The 20,802-nt window shown below is 27.7% G+C and overlaps 1 protein-coding gene across 2 annotated transcripts in view; it reads right to left on the bottom strand.

Moving 5' to 3' along the window:
• LOC136076686 (uncharacterized) overlaps positions 1-20,802 on the bottom strand; it is a 59,425-nt gene that overhangs the window by 18,527 nt on the left and 20,096 nt on the right. The window contains exons 4-6 of one of the 2 annotated variants that reach the window (XM_065790017.1): positions 10,493-10,540; positions 9,950-9,997; positions 733-2,082 (exon numbers count right to left, since the gene is read on the bottom strand). In XM_065790017.1, coding sequence (XP_065646089.1) covers positions 733-2,082; positions 9,950-9,997; positions 10,493-10,540 — 1,446 coding nt within the window. The remainder of the gene's footprint in view (positions 1-732; positions 2,083-9,949; positions 9,998-10,492; positions 10,541-20,802) is intronic. The other variant, XM_065790018.1, reaches the window with a different exon arrangement.

Below are 20,802 nucleotides of genomic sequence, written 5' to 3'. Positions count from 1 at the left end.
GTAAAAGTGTTTTTTATCCAGAAGCAGACTAAGTTACATAAATAGCGGGCTCAAAGCCTAGATTTTATTGCAATTGAACACCAATATGTGCCATTCTGGATCAAAAAAGTGACAATTTCTAAAGCAAAAGGAAGACTCAAATCAGTCCAGATACGACAAAGAAATGAGTTGAATTAATGCAAAATCGACTTGCAGAAATCTTAAAAGCTAAAGATAACTCGATATTAAAAAGTCAAAAAATTTAATTACTTGAAGAAATGTTTAATACTTAAATTTTGTTTGGATACTTATTTAAAGTTAAAAAAATGCATTGTTTGAATGCATCATTAAGTTTTTAGCACATAAAGTTAACTTAATTTATTTAATTCTTTTAAGTTATTGAATTCTTGATTATATTTGCATTTATAACAATCATAAATTTTTTATATTAACTTATTTTTCTTCTGAAATTTCTTGTCAAAGTTTTAATTTTTTTTTTTTTTAATAAATTTCATTCAGGTAATTATATCTCCTACTGTATAAGATGTGTGACACAGATGAATTTACTTATATTGTTAAACATACTAAATACAAAAGAATAGAGTCTATCATTTAGCAAAGTAAAGAAAAAATAGCTTTAAAAAAAACTTAATGTTTATAAACTTTTGATTTTAATAAACATATACTTTTGATAAATAGATAAACTTTATCTAAAATGACTTATAATAATGCAACAAAGTAATAAGGACTTACCAAAAATAAAAAACAAAGATAAAGATTCTTCGAAAGTTTCTTTTAATGGATTCAGGTTAACAAGAAACTTTAATAAACTACTTTGATTTTTATTGGCTAAACCACAAATCATTGATAAACAACTATCCAGCTTTTCATTGGCTATAATCTCTTCACTACTCAAACAATTATATGCATATACAGATGCACAAAACTCCATTATTGTCAAATGTGCAAATTGATAAAAATAACCTAGATTTGTTTCAATCCTTTCAATAAATCCAAAAAAATTTTCTACATTTTCATCAAAGTCAATGATAAAAGTTTGAATATCTTCTTTGGAAAAAATTACTCTATTTTTAATAAACAATTGATATGCAATTTTACAAATGTTTAAAATATATATTCTATTGGAATTGTTTTCCATCAATTGATAAATCAATTCATTGTTTTTGATGACGTGCTTTTGCAAAAAGTATAAAAAAATATTTGCATACAAATCTGTCATTGTTAAAAAAGAACTTTTGCATAAATTTTTTGAATTACTAATAATCTTACACATGGAAGATAAATAAAATGGAACAGATGCCATGGACTTTGCAATTGCAGATTCCTTTAAAGTTGCTTTCACAACATCTTTTTTTTCCTCTAAAACGTTATTTTCAATATAATTATTTATTCCGCTTTCATTGAATCCCATAATTTGAATGTTTATCTTATCACAATGCTCTGTAGATATACTTTGGTACTTATCAATTGCATAAACTCTGCCAGCAACTGCATATTTATATTTTTGAATTTCTGTTAAAGCATTAACAATTGGATAGCTACAACTTGAACTTGGATTTATTAATTTATTTAAATATTTAAACTCATCTAATCCATCAATTATAAACAGTGCAGGATGAATATTAATATTAAAATCATTTATAATATCTTCGTAGAAATAGTTTACTAATTCGTTAATGTTATCAAAATTTTGACATAGATTAAGCCTCCTGCATTCCAAATATAATACAAGTTTAACATTTTTCCAAATTAGGCCATTTGACCAATCAAGCAAACATTTTCTAAGCAACCATGTTTTCCCAATAACAGCTATTCCAGATATTAATGTTACAGATCTTTCTTTCATAAATATTTCACTATATGGAATTGGTGTATATCGCAATTGCTTTTCAAGAAATTCTTTTCGTTCAACACTAAATACAGCATCTGTTTGAGTATTAACTGCATCAACGATACATAGATCAACAAATTTATGCATTAAATCAACATTTGCAGGAAATTTTAATGGTGGTTGAACTTCACATATTTTCCCATAGTTTATAAGATAAAAACTTTTGAGTGCTGTGCATATCTCTGATATATCTAAATACAATAACTCATCATCATAATCATCAAATCATCATCATCATTATCATCATCATCATCATCATCACATCATCATCAACTTTAACTTTACCATCATCATCATCATCATCATCATCATCATCATCATCATCATCATCATCATCATCATCATCATCATCATCATCATCATCATCATCATCATCATCATCATCATCATCATCATCATCATCATCATCATCATCATCATCATCATCACCATCGTCATCATCATCATCATCATCAAATATAAAAGATTACAAGTCATTATCATGGTTATATATGAAGACCTTTCAATATTTTAACTAACTAATTAAAGAAAAAGTTTAAAAATACTTTGTACATATTTTTTATTGAAAATATATGCACCAGATTAATCTGCCAAAAAGTTGTTCTTTTATATTTATAATAACCTAGACAGCCAAGTCGAAACAAAAATTGAATAAAAAAAAAAGTTTGTTTTCTATTAAAAAAACAGACTTAAATTTTAAATATTTCATTATATGTCTAAAAAACTGGAGATTTGGTAATACTAAACCATATATCATTTTGAGTGCATTTTATTATATTTAATTTGGTTAGAGTTTAGCAATTACCAAGTTTTGTAATTACTGTTTTACTTACTTTTTTTGGATTTATGAACAAGAAATGTAATGTCTAATTTTTTTTCTAATTTACAGAACTAAAATAACTTGTGAACAGTCACTGTCAAGCCAACCCAAGACACTTCTTGTAGAGGAATGTTATTATCCTTACTAATGCCTTTATATTTTTTTTTATTAAATTCTTAACTAGATGACATAGCACGAAAAACAAGTAGACCATACCATTAAGCTGATGTTTTCAGCTGAGCGGTATGGTCTTTTGTTGTCAACTGATTATTCATGCTATATCATCTAGTTAAAAAACTATTATAAAAAATTAATTCAGTTTTCCATTTTTTTTCACTTTCATTTTTTTCCAATAAGGGTAAATTTATGTCGCTAGATCAATATATGCATGATAGGGCGAACCCTATGTTACATGCTCAAGAACAAGATTTTTTGTAGTTTGTAATTTAAAGGTGATAAACGTTCATAATAAGGTAAATCAGTTAGAACATTTCCACATTAAAAGTAATGCATGTTTTTATAATTATTTAAATACTAATAGCTTATACCCATTCTCAAAATAGCCTGTGTCAAGGAACAAATCTCTTATCCCAAATCTATTTTTTTAATAATCCATTATACTGGCCTAAATAAAAGCAATTTTTATAAAAAATTTATATTAACCACTGCATATTATTAGTAGTAAATATAACTTATTCACAATTATTACAAATTGGTAATTTATGGGTCAACCATAAATTACACAATGCAATTTTTAACTTTTACCACCACTTCCCTTGTCACAACATTGTAACTCCTTAGTAACAAGTCCCAATCAAGTAAATATATAAAAAAAAACTAACCCATCTCCTTCCCCCCAGAGTGTTATGTAATTTATAGACAACCCCTTAACCACTATACATTATAAAGAGAGAGTGGTCTAAACAGGTTTCATGTCATTGACACAATTTAAAATCGAACTGACAACAAAAACTGAATTAGTATAATCTGAAAAATAAAAGGAAAAAGGAAAAATCCAATCAACTTTAAATTGAGATTTCTATAAAACTACAAATGCTTTTTACTTCTTTTATTTTTTTAATTAAACGTTACTTCCTTATCTATGATTGTGTTGATAAACTTTTGTTGACAAATAGCCTGAAAAAATGTTTGGAAACAAATTGAGATGCGTAAAAAAGTTGTTTTGACGTACTTAGAAAGTTGTAAAAGGCATATTTTCCACAACTTCCTTGTTAAAAATTTTACTGTGAGAACAAAGGTAAATCTGTCAATGATTAATTTAAATAAATATTGGACGAAAAAAATGTCCAAATAAAAATTTGCATCCTTGTATGGCAAGCAATATGTAGCTGTGGTATGCAGTCCTCTTATTTTGTCACTAAGAAGACTTTGACTGCCGATCTCTACATCAAAGAATGCCCCTAAAAAAGACTTATGAAAAAACACAAATACCAATATCTCTTTGGGCCAATCTTGCTGCTTCTCACTATTCTAAAAAAGTTCTACAGTGTTGCAAGGATAATAATGTGAAAAATGTTCCTAAAGATGCAAATCATCCTAATCATTGTAATGAGCTTGAAGAGCGCTAGATTGCGCAAGATTAAAGATTTTTGAGCAATGGTTAAAGGAGTTCTTTGTAAGACAGGTGGAGTAACAAAATATAAAAAGGACTCAGAAAAAGTGGTATATTCCACCAAAAAGGTGTAAAAAGAAAAAAATCAGCAAAATGATGGCATTAACCTGCTATAGAATTTTATCTCCAAACAGCCTATCAAGCCACCTAATATTAAGTTGAAACTCTAATTGATTTAAACACATTTAATGTTAACAAAATTGAAACAAAATTGCAAATGGAGGAAGTTTTTGTTTAACAGTGAAAAGTAAACAAAAATAAAATTTATGAAGAAAAATAAATCAAAAAACATTTTGGTAATAAAAGTTTAAAAGATAAGTATATAAGCAAAAATAAAGAATTTAAATAATTAAAAATAAAAAACATGAAACAAATAAAAACAAAGTTAAGAGAAAAAAGTTTTCGAAAATGGAAAATAATAAAAAAAGAACTAAATATTTTCTACCACTAATATTTAATGAAAAAAAAAGAAAACAAACAATTTTAATTAATTTTATACATTGTTTATGCAATGTATTTATGTATATAAAAATGGTGAATGCATTTTTTTGTTTGCATTTTTCTCTGTCAACTTAGTTGTTGTTGCTTTTTCTATATCTTGATACTTACATTTGCTTAACTCATCTATGTAACGTGTAATATAGACTTTAATATTGTATGTATATAAGTATATATTTTTTTTATTTAAGTTTGCCTTTATTTTGCTTTTTTATATTTCTCTGCAAATATATTTTTCTCTCACTCTATCCTTCTGAACTTATGTGATTAAAATTTTTGTTTTCTCTTAAACTTTTTCCCACTCATCTTATCTCATCCATTCATTCTTTCTTTTTTTTTTCATTTTTCTGAGCTTTACTCCTTTATATTTTTGTTCTGATTCCAACTTTTTTAATGATAATGTTCCTATTACTTCTGTTTTTATTACTTGTATTGTAGTTTACTTTATTATTTCCTTGTTTTAATATTTTTTAATTTTATTTGTTTATTTTATAAAGGTGTCACTCCATTGACTAGTTTTTAACTATTTGAGTGACACTGAACCAAACTATGTAAATTATAATTAAATTTGCAATTTTTGATTTTGAGGTTAAATAAACGGACAAAAAAAAAAAGAAAAAGTATAAATAATAACAACAATAAATATAATTTAGATATTAATAATAGCATGGTATATGTTCAAGAGTGTCTCAAGATTAACCTATTGGCAAATTTTGGCCAACATGTGATTAGATCTACTTAGTTTCATTGCTAAGTCTTTACAGAGGGATAAAAAGGAAAGATTTGAATCAATTTTTATACCTAGATAATTAATTAAGTTAACAAATTCAATTTTTTTACTAAATTTTTTACTAAAGTTCAACCTATAGATTTTTGTTTTAATTGATTTAAAGATAATGAGTTCAGTTTTATTAGAGTTTAGAAAATGTTTGTTCGAGCAAAGCCACTGAACTAGATTGGCAAGAGAATGGTTTATGCGTTGGTTAATTTTTTAGGGGATTTATTAATTAGCATCAGATTAGTATCATCAGCAAAGTGATAAATAGTAGTAAACTTGATGGATGTATGAAGATCATTTATATAAAGAAGGAAAAGCAGTGGTCTCAATACTAAACCCTGAGGAACAGCATTTGAACATTTTACAAGGGTAGATTTTGAGTCATTGATAGAAACAAATTACTTCTTTCGTTTGAATATGTAGTAAACCATTTAAGGGGTATGTCTCTGATCACATAATATTCTAATTTTTTCAATAAAATTGAATGATCTACTGTATCAAACGCTTTCTGTAAATTGACAAATACACCACATGCAAAATATTTATCATCGATTGCTTTTCTAATCAATTCAGTCATTTCAATGAGAGCATGAGTTGTTGAGTGATTGGCATGAAATCCGTACTGGTGGGTGTAAAAGCATTTAAATTTTTCAAGAAAAGCCTTAAAGCCTATTAACAATCACCTTCTCAAAGAGTTTAACTATATTAGAAAGCAGGGAGATGGGTCTGTAATTGGTGAAATCTACTTGAGAGCCTTTTTTAAATATCGGAATGACTTTCGCAACTTTAAAAATATCTGGGAAAATACCACCTTTTTTGAGTTATTTATAACAGTACAGAGAGGTTTTGAAATAATGTAAAGGAATGTAAGTACACTATTAGGACCAAAACTTTCAGTTTTAAGCATGTTTGTAATGAGACCAGATATTTCATTTTCAGTTACAGGATTAATAAAAAAGAATTTAGCATTTGGAATGTTAAGATATGCACTAAATACATGTTTAGGGGGTACTAAGTAGTTTGTTATGTAAAGTGCTAAAAAAAATTATCAAATAAATTAGATACAGCAGTGTGATCGGTGATAAGATTTTCGTTTAATTTAAGTTTAAAAAATGTATTTTGTGTAGAAGGTCTAACATTATTGAGTTGTTTTTTTGCTGAATTTTAATAATCTGGAAATTCTGTTTCTATAAAATTTAAATTTTGCAAATAATTTGTTTTTCTTATAAATATTTTTGATTTTATGAACTTTATATAAACTTTGTTTTGAAATGAAATAGATTTACGTATTCCATACGTAATCCAAGGTTTTGATTTCAGTTTAACTTGTTGGTTGGTTAGTATTTTCTAAGGAGCATGTTAGTCTAACATTTCATCAAATGTTTTTAAAATGAAATTCATGGATTTATTAACATCATCATCTTTTTTAATGGAGAGTTGATATCAGAAATTTCTTCAATAAACATACTTTTATTAAATTTTTTGAAGCATTGTCTGTAAGTTTTTACTTTTTTGGAGTGGTTGGGTTTGCCAGGAATGCAAAAAAATTGTGTCATGTTGTCTGAAATTGAAATCATAAGGTTACCTAAGAATTGATCAGTTAATTGAAAGTTCGTGAATATGTTATCAATCTAATTGATGTAGCTGTTATGTGTGATGGTAAAATTACAGAAGGACTTAGTGATTAAGATGTTAAAGAATCAAGATATGTAGAAACAAGGTTAGATTCATTGTGACTTAATGGATCCATATTAAAATCACCCACTTAATGAATCCATATTAAAATCACCCATTAGAAAGATTTTTTTTTTTCATTACTTAACTTTTCAAGTAGAGGAGTTAAGTGGATAGAAGTTAATTCATATTGATTCATTGAGGGATAACAATAAATGTATTATTATATTTGATTTGCAAGATTTTGCAATTTCAACAAAAAATGACTCTAAATATTTAGAATAGTAAATCATAAGTTCAATGCGAACTACAAAGTTTAAATTTGAGTGTAAGTGTAAAAGTGTACTTTTTTTTAACCTAAATAAATAGGACAATGATCAATATTAAACCTGTTTATGTATATATCAGTTATATTTGTATTGTTTATATATAAAGTAGATTCTGTAATACCTATCGCTAAGGGAAAATTATTAAAAGTGCTGATAAGACTATATAGTTAGTCAATGTGGAATGGTAGAGAAGCAATGTTAAGATGAATATATAGTTCTGAATTAAGAAGCAAAGTTTTATTGAGATCAATAATGTCATAGTATTTGCAATTAACAGAACTGAGAAATTTATCTAGATTTTTGAACAATGTTGACTTGAGCTCCAAGTTGGAAATTGAGCTAAAGGCCATCTTAGATAAACAGCTATGGCAATAAAAATCTGATGATTCATTCAAAAGAAGATTATAAGAGTGTGCATCAATATGGTTACATATTGCATGAACTCATGAGTTACAAAGACCACATTAGATTGCTCTTTGATTATCAGTTATTTTGTACTATATGTACATACAGTATCAACTACTTAATATTATATTAATATTAAAATAATTATTAAAATATTTGTAATAAATAAAATAAATAGATATCAAAAAAGGTCTAAAAATATATATAATTAACTATAAATAAATAACTATAAATAAATAATATATTACAAGAAAACAAATAATAATGTAATGACTGAAAAATGATAACTAATGAATTATTGTAATCATGATTCCAAATCAGATCGTAAAGAAAAAATAAAAATTATAAAAAAAACAAACCAATCTTGTAACTCTACCAATTGTCTTTCTTTTTTGATTCTTCTTATCTTTTCTTTCTTTTTATTTCCTCATTTCACTTTTCATTCTTCTATTTTCTTATTTTTTTTCAATTAAATTTATGAAGTGTTCTTTCTTTTTTTTTTTTTCAATTTACTTTTTCTCTTCTGTTTTCTTTTTTTTTTTTAATTTGAAGTTTTTTTTATATATTTATTTTTTTATATTTATATATTATAAATTTATATATTTTTCCTTTGTGAATGATTTTTTGTGCACCTGTTTGTTTCAAGTTGATTTATATGAATGTTGATGAACTATTTGTGCTTATAAAATAAATAATATTTTTGTAAATAGTTTTGTTTTTTCTATATTCTTTATCTTCACTTTTCTCTTTCACTGTTATAAAAATGCATCCGTCATTTGCAAAGACCTTGGGAGAAACGAAAAGCATTTATGGTTTTAGAGAAATCTCAACATAAAGTTGACTGGATTTTTCTGTGTCTGTGATTAAAGGTGGATTTGACACATTATACCAGGTTGTCAGATGCTACTCCTATTGTCCAAAAAGTAATTAATCACCAGTAAATAAAAAGAGTAACCCATCAATAGTTTTTTTTATTTTCCTATATATATATATATATATATATATTTATATATATATAAATATATATATATATATATATATATATATATATATATATATATATATATATATATATATATATATATATATATATATATATATATATATATATATATATATATATATGAGAACTGTATTTTTTTTCTGTAGAACAAAATTAATTTCAATATACATTAATGACAGAATATAGACTATAATGATTTTATTGTTTTAACAAATTTTTGTTACAAATTTATCTCTTCACTTGAATTTAAAAACATCTTTTTAGGTTGAAAACAAATAGGAGAAATTGTTATAGCTAAAGCTATTATGCATTATAAAACAAAATATATTTTTTATTTTTGATACAATTTTCTCTAAAAGCTATAGTTTCTAAACACAAACTAAAGAAACTCAAACAAGGCCTCTGCATGGTTAGACAAATTGAGCATAATACTTCCAATGACACAGTGAGGTCTTGGTCGTAATTTTTTACTTTTAAACAGATTTTAAAAAGATTAAAACAACTAATTTTTTTTTTTTAAATATCATGCTTATAAGTAAAACCAAAATAAGGCATCACTTGATAAATGAATATAAAAAATTTGTGTTGTTCAATCAAGTAATTCTTAAGAGATTTTTTAGAAGTTTTGAAGCAAGCAACGATAATAAGCATTGATAATCAATGATCGTTTACATGTGCAACTGACAAAGTAAACAAAACTAATAATTGTAACATTATCAAAGAAATCTGAGCTAACACGATGCTAAATTTAATGTACAGTATTCTTTTACAATGTAATAAAAATCATATTATCAATAACCACTTAAATATCTGTCTCTAAATCATCTGAAATATCCATCGCCATTTATAACATAATTTTAAGGCAAACAAAGCATACTTATTACTGATTGTTAATGTTAAATAAAACATATGAATTACCTTTCTTAGCAGAAAACTTTGTAGAGTTTACTGGTGAATTCGATGTTTCTAAACAATATGTAAAAAAATTTGCATATATTTATTAAAAAGAACATGAAAAAAATAATGTCATTAATTTATACTATTTTTTTACCACAATTTAATTAAATATTTATTTATATAAAATTTTAAACTTTAAACTTTACAATTTTCGAACGCTGAGAGATAATACTATGAAACTTAAAATTATTATATAAGTCTAATTGAGAAGAGTTACCTGTTTGAATTACCGCTATTTAAAACTTTATTTTATGCTATGTCCAATGACGGACTGATCTAATTATATTGAAATATTACATGATTAAACTTAAAATTACCTAGGATGGTGATTATTTTTAATTAGTTAATAGCTGTGTTTTATTTTATTAAATCAGGGCCTGTTTAAGGATTTTTTTTTGTATATGCGAGATCAAGGTTTGGCACCCCTTATTAGAAAAAAGAGTGTAGTCATTTAAAACTCTAAAAAGTACTGATTGTTAATGTTAAATAAAACATATGAATTACCTTTCTTAGCAGAAAATTTTGTAGAGCTTACTGGTGAATTTGAAATTTCTAAACAATATATAAAAAAATTGGTGTATACTTATTTAAAAGAACATGAAAAAAATAATGACATTGATTTATAGTATTTTTTTACCGCAATATAATTAAATATTTAAAAAAAATTTGAATAATTAAAATTATAAAATAATTAAATATTTTAATGTAATAAAAGTCACAATAACAACACTGAAATAAATAAAATCATCATTTTCTATTGTACTTTTAAAACAAACAAAACTGAAACTTAATTCAGGAGAAACAAACTCCAACATAAAAATAGGGCATTTTTATGTTGGAGTTTGTTGTCTTAAGGCTCTTGATTAAGTAAAGGTTAGAGATGGTGTCTTGATAAAATAACTTATCTTGAGCAGATGCTAACTGTATCCAATTAAAAATCCCCTGCCTTGAGGCTCTTGGTTAAGTAAAGGCTATAGAGAGTGTCTAGATAAAGTTAAATATATTGGGCAGATGTTAACTGCATGTTGTTAGTTGTGCAGATGTTAACAGCTACAGCCTTGTAAAATAGGCAATCCTAGGCGAAAACTTCAGGAATAAGTAAAATAATTCTATTGACCAGCCTCAAACCCTTTCTTACACAGTTCAGGAAACCTGACTACCAGCTGGTTTTAGAACCATAAAACTGAGTTTAGAGCTGTACCTTCATTAGGAGATAATAGATTGAGTTGCCATAAAGTAGTCATAAAAACAGAGACACAAGCAAAACCCATACATCGATTCAAAAAGATCTAGCATTCAACATTAAACTAGAAATAATGTATTATAAATACATCTGCGCCAGCCTAATAAATGAAGAAGGGGTGTGAGGCTGGTTAACAGTTAGAATCTGTTTACCCTTTAAACTAAACACAAGATAGGATCAGGTCAATTTGATCAGAAATTACATCTAAAAGTTTTTGGTCTTGGGAAGAAGGAGAACGATAAAGAACAAAGAGAATTAAATATGTTTTTAATATGTTTATAATGAAAAAATAATTTTATTATTTTTTCATTTTTAACATTAAAATTATTTCATTATTTTTTTCATTTTAAATATTTCAAAAATATTTCATTACTTTTATTTTTTTAAATTTCAAAATTATTTCATACTTTGTCATTTTAAGCAATTTAAAATTATTTCATTACTATTTTCATGTTAGATTTATTGTATGAAGTATTTTTATGCTATCAAAGGAAATAGAGGGCTAACATCCTATGGGGAGCATAGAGTATGGATCTGAAATAAGGACAAGAACAAATCCCTTGTTTCATTTCAGAGCATCTTCTATATGAAAGTTGCCTCATATAGAAGATGCTAAGAAAGGATTAGAAAACATTTAATGACAATTTGTACTTTGTTAACCTAATTTTAGTTTTTATTGAATATTTTTTGTAAATAAATTTTGTTCAGTATATTATTTTGTTATTTTGTATAAATTATGTATAAAATACAATTTTTTTGTATATAACAATGTAAGTATTGTTAAAAAAGGAAAAACAGTCAAGGTGTTGCTGACTGTATATAAAAAAAGATTTATGTATGACTTGCCTACTAATGGCGTCAATATGCATTTAATGAGGGGTGGGGGAAAGAGTGTGTCACATCCCACACACCCCTCACTTCACGCTGAAGTTATATATATATATAAACAATATATACAATTTTTTGTATATATTAATTTGTTCTTTTGTTGTTGTTGTTGTTTTACTATCTGCTTATCCTGATTAAAAATCTTTATTAATTTTGAATAAAATTTACCTAATTCAATTCATTTTTTTTTATTCATATTTTTGTATATAAAATATGTATTATAGAATATGTAAAAAAAGTAAAGTTTGAAGATTTATTGTAAGTTTCATCATAACAAAACAAGTAAGCACTGCTTGATCCTAAGCATTGTATATTAAATGTGTACATAGAAAGCTGTCTACAATAATAAATATCGTTTGTAGAAACATTAGGACAATATATATTTTTAGCAAAGTCAAATGCAAGAGCTGCTTGGCCGGTATTTTCATTTTGCATTTTTGCATTGCAGTTTTTGCATTTCAACGTGTTTCTTTCTTTCTGGCATAAAACATCTCTGCTTTCCGCAAGTGAAGCTCTTTTTCTTGACGACTCTTGATGAATTGTTTTACAGAGGTGCTTTGGTTTTTAAGTATAATATTGAGCTTGTCACATGTGAAGCATGTATCTTTATAAGGATAACCAAAGCTAATGTTAAACTTTTCTACAAATATTTTCCTGGTAAGAAAAAAAAGTAGAAAATTAGATAATATCTAATAATATTCTGAAATAATCACACATTATTAAAATGTCTGTAGCTTTCTTGACAAACTTTATTCAGTGGGAAGCACTCCTTGTACATATTCTACATATTTGATAAGTTACCAGATCATTTGGTAAATAAAGCTTTTTAGTGTCATGTAATGCATAATGACTTTTTTGACCTTTAAAAGACTTGATATGATCAATAATACTATTTACAATATGGTCTGAAAAGGCTAGAGGTCAATCTGTATGTTTTCATTGGTGCTTTTTAGGAAAACTCCTTAAAAAATAATCAAATATACAAGCTTTATAATGTTTTATTAATTTAACTAAGACAAACTATTAACTTTTAAGCTCTTATAACATCTATTTTTGCTGTTGTTATTTTTGAGAGAGAAACTTTGTTAAAACACATTTGTTCATTAAAACCTCAATCATTGAAGCAAGAAAGTTGTCTTAATGATCTTTATTTTGCAAATTGTTAAAGTACAAAAGTAAAAACTCCCTCTCTTCTACTGTCGTATTCTGAAAACACATATAATGCTTGCAATTACACAGAAAGCCCATTGTATGCGAAGATAATTGTTCATATCTGTCTAGTTTCCACTTTCGACCAAGTATTTTTCTTTTTTTGGGAATTTCTGTAGTATCTGGAATTTGACATTTATCCTCCATTTTTACAATAACAAGTGTTTTTTCTTTTGCAAAATAAAATTTGATTGGGTGTTATGCAAATAGTAGTAAAAAGCGCTCCTATACAGAGTGAACATCTCCGATTTAACTCTTGAACAATTTGGACAAATATGTTTTACCCCTTGTGACCCCTTTTTACAAATGGAAATGTAGATATGATCTAACTTTTTTTTTTAATATTCATCTTCTTAAAAGATGTGGACATGGTGGGAATATTAACTCAAAACTTGTTAATATGTGACATCACTGGTTTTTCACTTGGACGCTTCATATATATTAATATATTACATATATTTTTATAAATAATATAAATTTTTAAATATATTAACAATAATTATAATAGTGGCAACTAAAGTTAAAACAATAAAAAATATTTTTACATTTTAAATTCTGTCAGATTGCAAATTTTGTTTAAAGAAATTTAATGATTCAGTTTTCAATTTTAATAATAATTTATTAGACAACTTTTAGGTTAACAAATAATTGAAAAACATTGGTTGCATGGTGTTTTTAATAATAAACCAAGCAAGTTAGTAGTTTCTCACTTAAAGGGAACTATTTTATCAAACTAGAACTAAATGTTTGTAAAGCGTTTTATGTTATAAATGTGGCTTCTAATAACAGTTTTCTATTTAAAAAATTGTGTATTCTACATCTTAACTTAACTTGTTAATTATAGAATAAATTAACTAAAGTTCTTGAAAAAACTTGTTATTATAACATTAGTGATATAACATATATATAGTGATTGTACTTGTTTTTTATAATATTAATATTACTATTTTTCTTTTTGAGTAGGTAAACTATAGCAACCATCAAAAGCCACTTGAAAAGTCACTGAAATTCTTCAGAAGACAATAGAATTAAATATAGTAACAGAAGGCAATAGAAATAACCATAATACCAAAAGAGTTAACCATAGTAATAAAAGGCAACAGAATTAACATATTAACAGAAGGCAAAAGAATTAACCATATTAACAGATAAGAAGTGAGTAGAAACAAAAAACTTTAAGAAATTTCTTAGTACAAAAGACTCTTAAAGATGTTTGCCTATAAAATGGACTTTCTGTTGAACACATTAGTTACCATTACATTAGATTACATTAAGTCACATTACTTCACTCTTAGGTCACTTCATTTTGCCAAATGAGATTTTAGATTTCAGCACATAATATACAAGCGCTGATCCGATGTGGATTATAGAGCAACTGAATAAATATGTACATTTGTGTTCAGTGTGGTTGTAATGTTTTAAGTGTCATAACCACATCCAGCAAGTGAGCCTTATGTATGTTTTGATGTTGTGGTGTAAATTAGAGGCAGTCATAGCTCACCAATCACAAAAAAATTAATAAATATTGTTTCTGCAACACAGTGATTGCATACAGGTGACTTACAGAGCCGCCCAGTTAGGTAGACATGGAAGTGATGATACTAAGAGCTGATTGTAAAGTTGTTAAGATAGATCCCTAATCTTTTGATCTTGAGTAAAAGGCAAAAGATTAGAATGTGAAACAAATAATACCTTTATGTAAAAGGGGAAGGGGAATATCTTAGCCACTATATAAATATATATAATAATTTAGATCTTTCTATATTTATGAGTGGTAATGTAATCTATAAATCATTTACCTTTCATCTGTTAGGAATAACTCTTACTTCAGATCTTTCTTAAAAACCATATATCAAATCCATTGCAAAATTAGCAACTGCTAATTTTGCAATGGATTTGATATATGGTTTATATAAACTTTGAGTCAAGTTCTTCAATCTAATTTAAAAATGAATAACGTACCAAAAACTATAAAACACAAAAAACCATCATCATCACCAAGTTTTCTTACCCTATCATTTACTAATATTTGTGGTCTTCAAAGTAACTTTACTTCTGTTGAGTCTTATCTCTTGCAAAGTTCGCCAGACCTACTTGCTCTTTGTGAGACTAATTTGAGTTCAGCAGTCTCATCTTGTGATCTTAGTGTTGTAGGTTATCTTCCTTTATTTCGTAAAGACTCCATTAGTCACATGCTTGGCCTGGGCATTTACATTCGTAAGAATTCACCCATTTGTCGTGAAACTAGGTTTGAATCCACAGACTATTCTTTCATGTGCTTTTGTTTAGCACCACCTCACTCTATTGCCTTTCTCTTTGTTCTATATCGCTCTCCTTCATCTAAAGACTGCACTCTTTTTGATGTTATTTCTGATCATATTGACCAAGTCCTCTCTCTTTATCCATCAGCTGATATAGTTGTTGTTGGTGACTTTATGGCTCACCACTCTGAATGGCTTGGCTCTAGTGCCAGTGATTCTGCAGACATTAAAGCCCACAACTTTTGCCTTCCTCAATCCCTAGCTCAATTAGTCAATTTTCCAACTCGCTTTCCTGACATCACGAATCATTTACCTTCTCTACTTGACTTATGTCTTGTTTCTGATCCTAGTCAGTGCTCAGTTTCTCCACATTCACCCTTAGGTGCTTCTGATCACAGTTTGATCTCTCTAAAACTAATATCTCATTCTTCTTTATCACCTGAATCCCCCTATTATCGAACCTATTCCAACTACAGTAAAGCTGATTGGGATTCTTTCCGTAATTTTCTTCGTGATGGCCCGTGGGTAGAAATCTTTTTTCTTCCTGTCGACAAATCTGCTTCTTACATAACTTTGTGGATTCAGGCTGGCATCGAATCTTTTGTTACCTCTCGGCGATTCCAGGTCAAGCCTTGCTCTCCTCCATGGTTTTCCTCGCACTGTGCTGCTGCAATTGCTAATCGAAACCGTTACTTCCATATTTATCAGGAAAACAATTCTCCAGAAAACAGATGTCTGTTTAATACTGCTAGAAACAATTGTAAAAAGGTTTTGTCTAATGCCAAAACCTGCTATGCTGAGGTCATGAAATCTCGTATTTCATCTCAAAAATTAGGCTTCCGTGACTTCTGGAGAATCTTTAATAATATCAATAATAAGGGCAAATCTTTAATTCCACCTCTCTTGTATAGTTCAGACTTTGTCACCTCACCCAAAGACAAAGCTAATTTGTTTGCTAAAAACTTTTCATCATTATCATTTCTTGATTCCACTAGTTGCGTTCTATCTGATATTGCCAACAAACAGGTTGATCCATTGCTTGACATTCATATCACTCCAGCTTCTGTATCTAAAGTGATTTCCTGCCTAGACTCTTCTACAGCGTGTGGCCTGGACAACATACCTGTTATTGTCTTGCAGAAGTGTTCTCCAGAGCTGTCGTCTATACTCTCAAAACTATTCAACAAGTGCTTATCTGAGTCTTGTTTTCCAGCCTGCTGGAAAGCAGCATCTGTTATTCCTATCTTCAAAAATCTGGAGAACGATCTGATTCGTCTAACTACTGTCCCATAAGTCTTCTTCCTATCATAAGCAAGGTTTTTGAATCTTTAATTAACAACCACTTAATTTCCCATCTTGAATCTAATAACTTACTTTCTGACCATCAATATGGATTTTGATCTTCTCATTCTACAGCTGATTTGCTAACAGTAATAACTGATAGGTTTTTTCCTGCATTAGATAAAGGTGGAGAGGTTAAGGCCATCACTCTTGACATTTCAAAAGCTTTTGATAGAGTTTGACATGCTGGTCTTCTCCATTAGCTTTCTTCTTATGGTGTATCTAGCAACATCTTTAAGATTATTGAATCCTTCCTTTCCAATCGTAGTATAAAAGTTGTCCTCGATGGACAGAACTCTTCTTCTTATTCTGTAAATTCAGGGGTTCCTCAAGGTACTATCCTTGGCCCTATACTCTTTTTAATTTACATTAACAATCTTCCAGATATTCTCACACCTAAGGTAGCATTGTTTGCTGATGATACTACCATTTGTTCTTGTCGTGATAAGAAGCCAACAATCTCTGATTGCTTGGAGGGGCATTTGAGCTTGAAAAGGATCTCACTTCTGCTACAGCATGGGGCTCACAGTGGCTGGTGAACTTTAATTCATATAAAACTCAATTTTTTTCAGCCAATCGTTATCGTAATAACTTAGATCTTCCTATTTTTATGAATGGTGATGTACTCGATGAGTCATCTACTCTTCATCTTCTAGGATTAACTCTTACTTCCAAACTTTCTTGGAAACCATATATCAAATCAGTTGCAAAATTAGCATCTACTAAGGTTGCATCTGTTTATCGAGCTCGTCACTTTCTTACTTCGGATTCTATTCTCTATCTCTATAAATCTCAAATCCGGCCTTGTATGGAATACTGTTGCCATATCTGGGGCGGTTCTTCTAATGATGCCCTTTCTCTTTTAGACAAGGTGCAAAAACGCATTGTAAACATAGTTGGACCTGCTGTTGCAGCCTACCTCCAACCATTATCACATCGTCGTAATGTTGCTTCTCTTTCACTTTTCTACAAATACTATAATGGGCACTGCTCTAAGGAGCTAGCATCTCTTGTGCCATCTACTATAATTCATTCTCGTGTTACTCGTCATTCAATTAAGTCTCATCCTTTTTATGTGACTGTTCCTGCGTGCTCCAAAAACTCTTATTCGTCTAGTTTTCTTTTTCGAACATCAATTCTTCGGAATTCACTTATTCATCTTGCTTTCCTGATTTATATAATTTGCAATCCTTTAAGTCATCCGTCAATCGTTATCTTGCTCTACAATCTTTATCTTCTTTCTTTCAGTAACTTCCAACTTTAATTAGTGGCTGCTTGCAGCCTTGTTGGAAGCGAAGATGTTTAAAAAAAAAAAAACTGCTAAGGTTGCTTCAATTTATTGTGCTCCACACTTTCTTACTACAGATTCTATTATTTATCTCTATAAATCTCAAATCCATCCTTTTTTGGAATACTATTGCCATATCTGGGGCGGATCATCCAAAGATGTCCTTTCTCTGTTGGACAAGGTGCAAAAACACATTGTTAACATAGTTGGACTACTTTAACAACCAACCTCCAACCACAATCACATCGTTGTTATATTGCTTCTCTTTCTCTTTTCTACAAATACTATAATGGGCACTGCTCTAAAGAGCCAAGTCTCATCCTTTTACTGTGATTGTTCCTAAGTGTTCGAAAAACTCTTATTTGTCTAGTTTTTTTTCCTTGAACATCAGTTCTTTGGAATTTGCTTCCTTTAACTTGCTTTCCTTATTAATATAACTTGCAAGCTTTTAAGTTGTCTGTCAATCGTGATCTTGCTCTATAAACTTTATCTTTTCTCTTTTAGTAACATCTAACTCTAATAGTAGTTGCTAGCAGCCTCGTTGGAAGCGAAGATGTTAAAAAATTATATATATATACTTTTTTAAAAAAACAATAAAATATAAGAACTTTTTTTATATAGACTTTTATATATAACTTTTATATATAACTTTTTTTATAAAAACAGTTTTTCTTTAAAATTAATTTCAATGCACATTGATATTAAAACAAATAATAATCATTTTAGTTCTTTTTATAACTTTTTTCTAATTAAAAAGCCAAAACATTTTTTGTTGTAATAGATATTGTTTAGCTGAAAACAGATGAAATAAATTTGTGTAGTTATAGCTGCTTTGTTTTAAAAAACAAAAACTATTTTATGTCTTCTGAAAACTATCAGGTCTTTAAACCATGAACTTATGTCTTTGTTTTATTAAAACATACATTGTCTGTTTTTCAACATTACATTTTTGTAACTGCAGTCCTAATGTAGTGGAAAATAACAGTCTGTAAAAATGTTGTTCAATGGTTATAATGGGATCCAAGAAAACCACTTTAGTGTATATGCAAAATTCAAAATATTCAATATTGCTTTAATTAGCTATTCAAAACTTAATACCTTATTAAAAAATCATTAATCAAAGTTTAAGATGGGTTATTTGGTGAATATTATATGTTTATTTAACACCAAATATTATAAGATGATTTAAGATTTTTTTAATTATTTATAAGTTGGTAACAACTATTCATAAATTTATATAAGCTTATTTTATCAATTTAATTTAATACAAAAAATTAAAAAACCTTTGAATGGTTATTCACATTAGGGTGGTGCTAAAAACAACTTATTTTAAAAATGTCAGCTGACAACCCCTAAATGTGTTTTATATAATAAAATAATACTGGATTTAAAAAATTTTTGAATAAAAAATATTTTTACGGGTGCCACAAGGCCCTTATACATCAAACAGGTTCCTAATATAATAAAAAAAAAAGTTTTTTAAAAGTATATCATGTTGGGGCTCAAATGAAGCAAAATTATGTAAAAATTTCAAAAATAATCATTGTTTTATAAAAAACAGAGATATAAAATTTATAATTAAAAAAAATGTTGTTAAATTCCCTCTTTTTGTTATAAATTTAAAAATGTCATTTTCTATTTACTAAAATCTAAAATAATAATATATTTATAAAATGATTCATATTTTTGAAATTTTCATATATTTTTGCATCATTTGAGACCCAACATGACATACTTTTGAAAAACTTTTTTTTTTATAATATTAGGAACCTGTTTGATGTATAAGGGCCTTGTGGCACCCGTAAAAATATTTTTTATTCAAAATTTTTTTAAATCCAGTATTATTTTATTATATAAAACACATTTAGGGGTTGTCAGCTGACATTTTTAAAATAAGTTGTTTTTAGCACCACCCTAATTCACATGAACAAAATTGTGATATTACTACATATATGAATTATAACATACTTTTTACTTTTTTTTGTATTCACCAACTCAATGGCTTACCAAATGCCTAACCTCAACTCCAACCAATATTCATCATCAACGCAAGGTCAACAAGGTGGCCGCTACTATATATAAAATACTTAATTCATTTTTAAATCTTACTTTTAATGTTGATACAACCCTCTTTTAAAGCTATAGCTCTTAAGCACAAACTCAAAAAACTCTAACAATGGTCTCTGCACAGATAAAAAAACTGAGCAAGGTACTACCAAGGAGATTTAGGTCAATTCGTGTCTAATCAATCCAAAAAAATATTTTCAGTACCATGACATCTTGGATTTTGATGATTTTTGGATTACAAGCTTAAATTTACAAAAGAAAACTTCACTAAAATTTAATGTCTGACCCCTTAAGGTTTCAGAGATATCGATACTTAGTCCCAATCTCCTTTTTGATCGCTAAAACACTAAAAAATTTTTGCTTCTAAATAAAAAATCAAATTTAAACAGTGTAATCTTGAGATGCCTAAAAGATATGATTCTGAAATTTTTTCCTAATGTTCTATATGTAACAAACATAATACAAAAAAACTGCATAGTTTTCTTTTTTGAATCTGATTTATTTGCATCGAAAAACC

This window comes from Hydra vulgaris, chromosome 02 (assembly GCF_038396675.1).
Source record: "Hydra vulgaris chromosome 02, alternate assembly HydraT2T_AEP".
NCBI lineage: Eukaryota > Metazoa > Cnidaria > Hydrozoa > Anthoathecata > Hydridae > Hydra > Hydra vulgaris.
The sequence above is the reverse complement of the archived record's forward strand: the minus strand, read 5'-3'. Positions and strand labels throughout refer to the sequence as shown.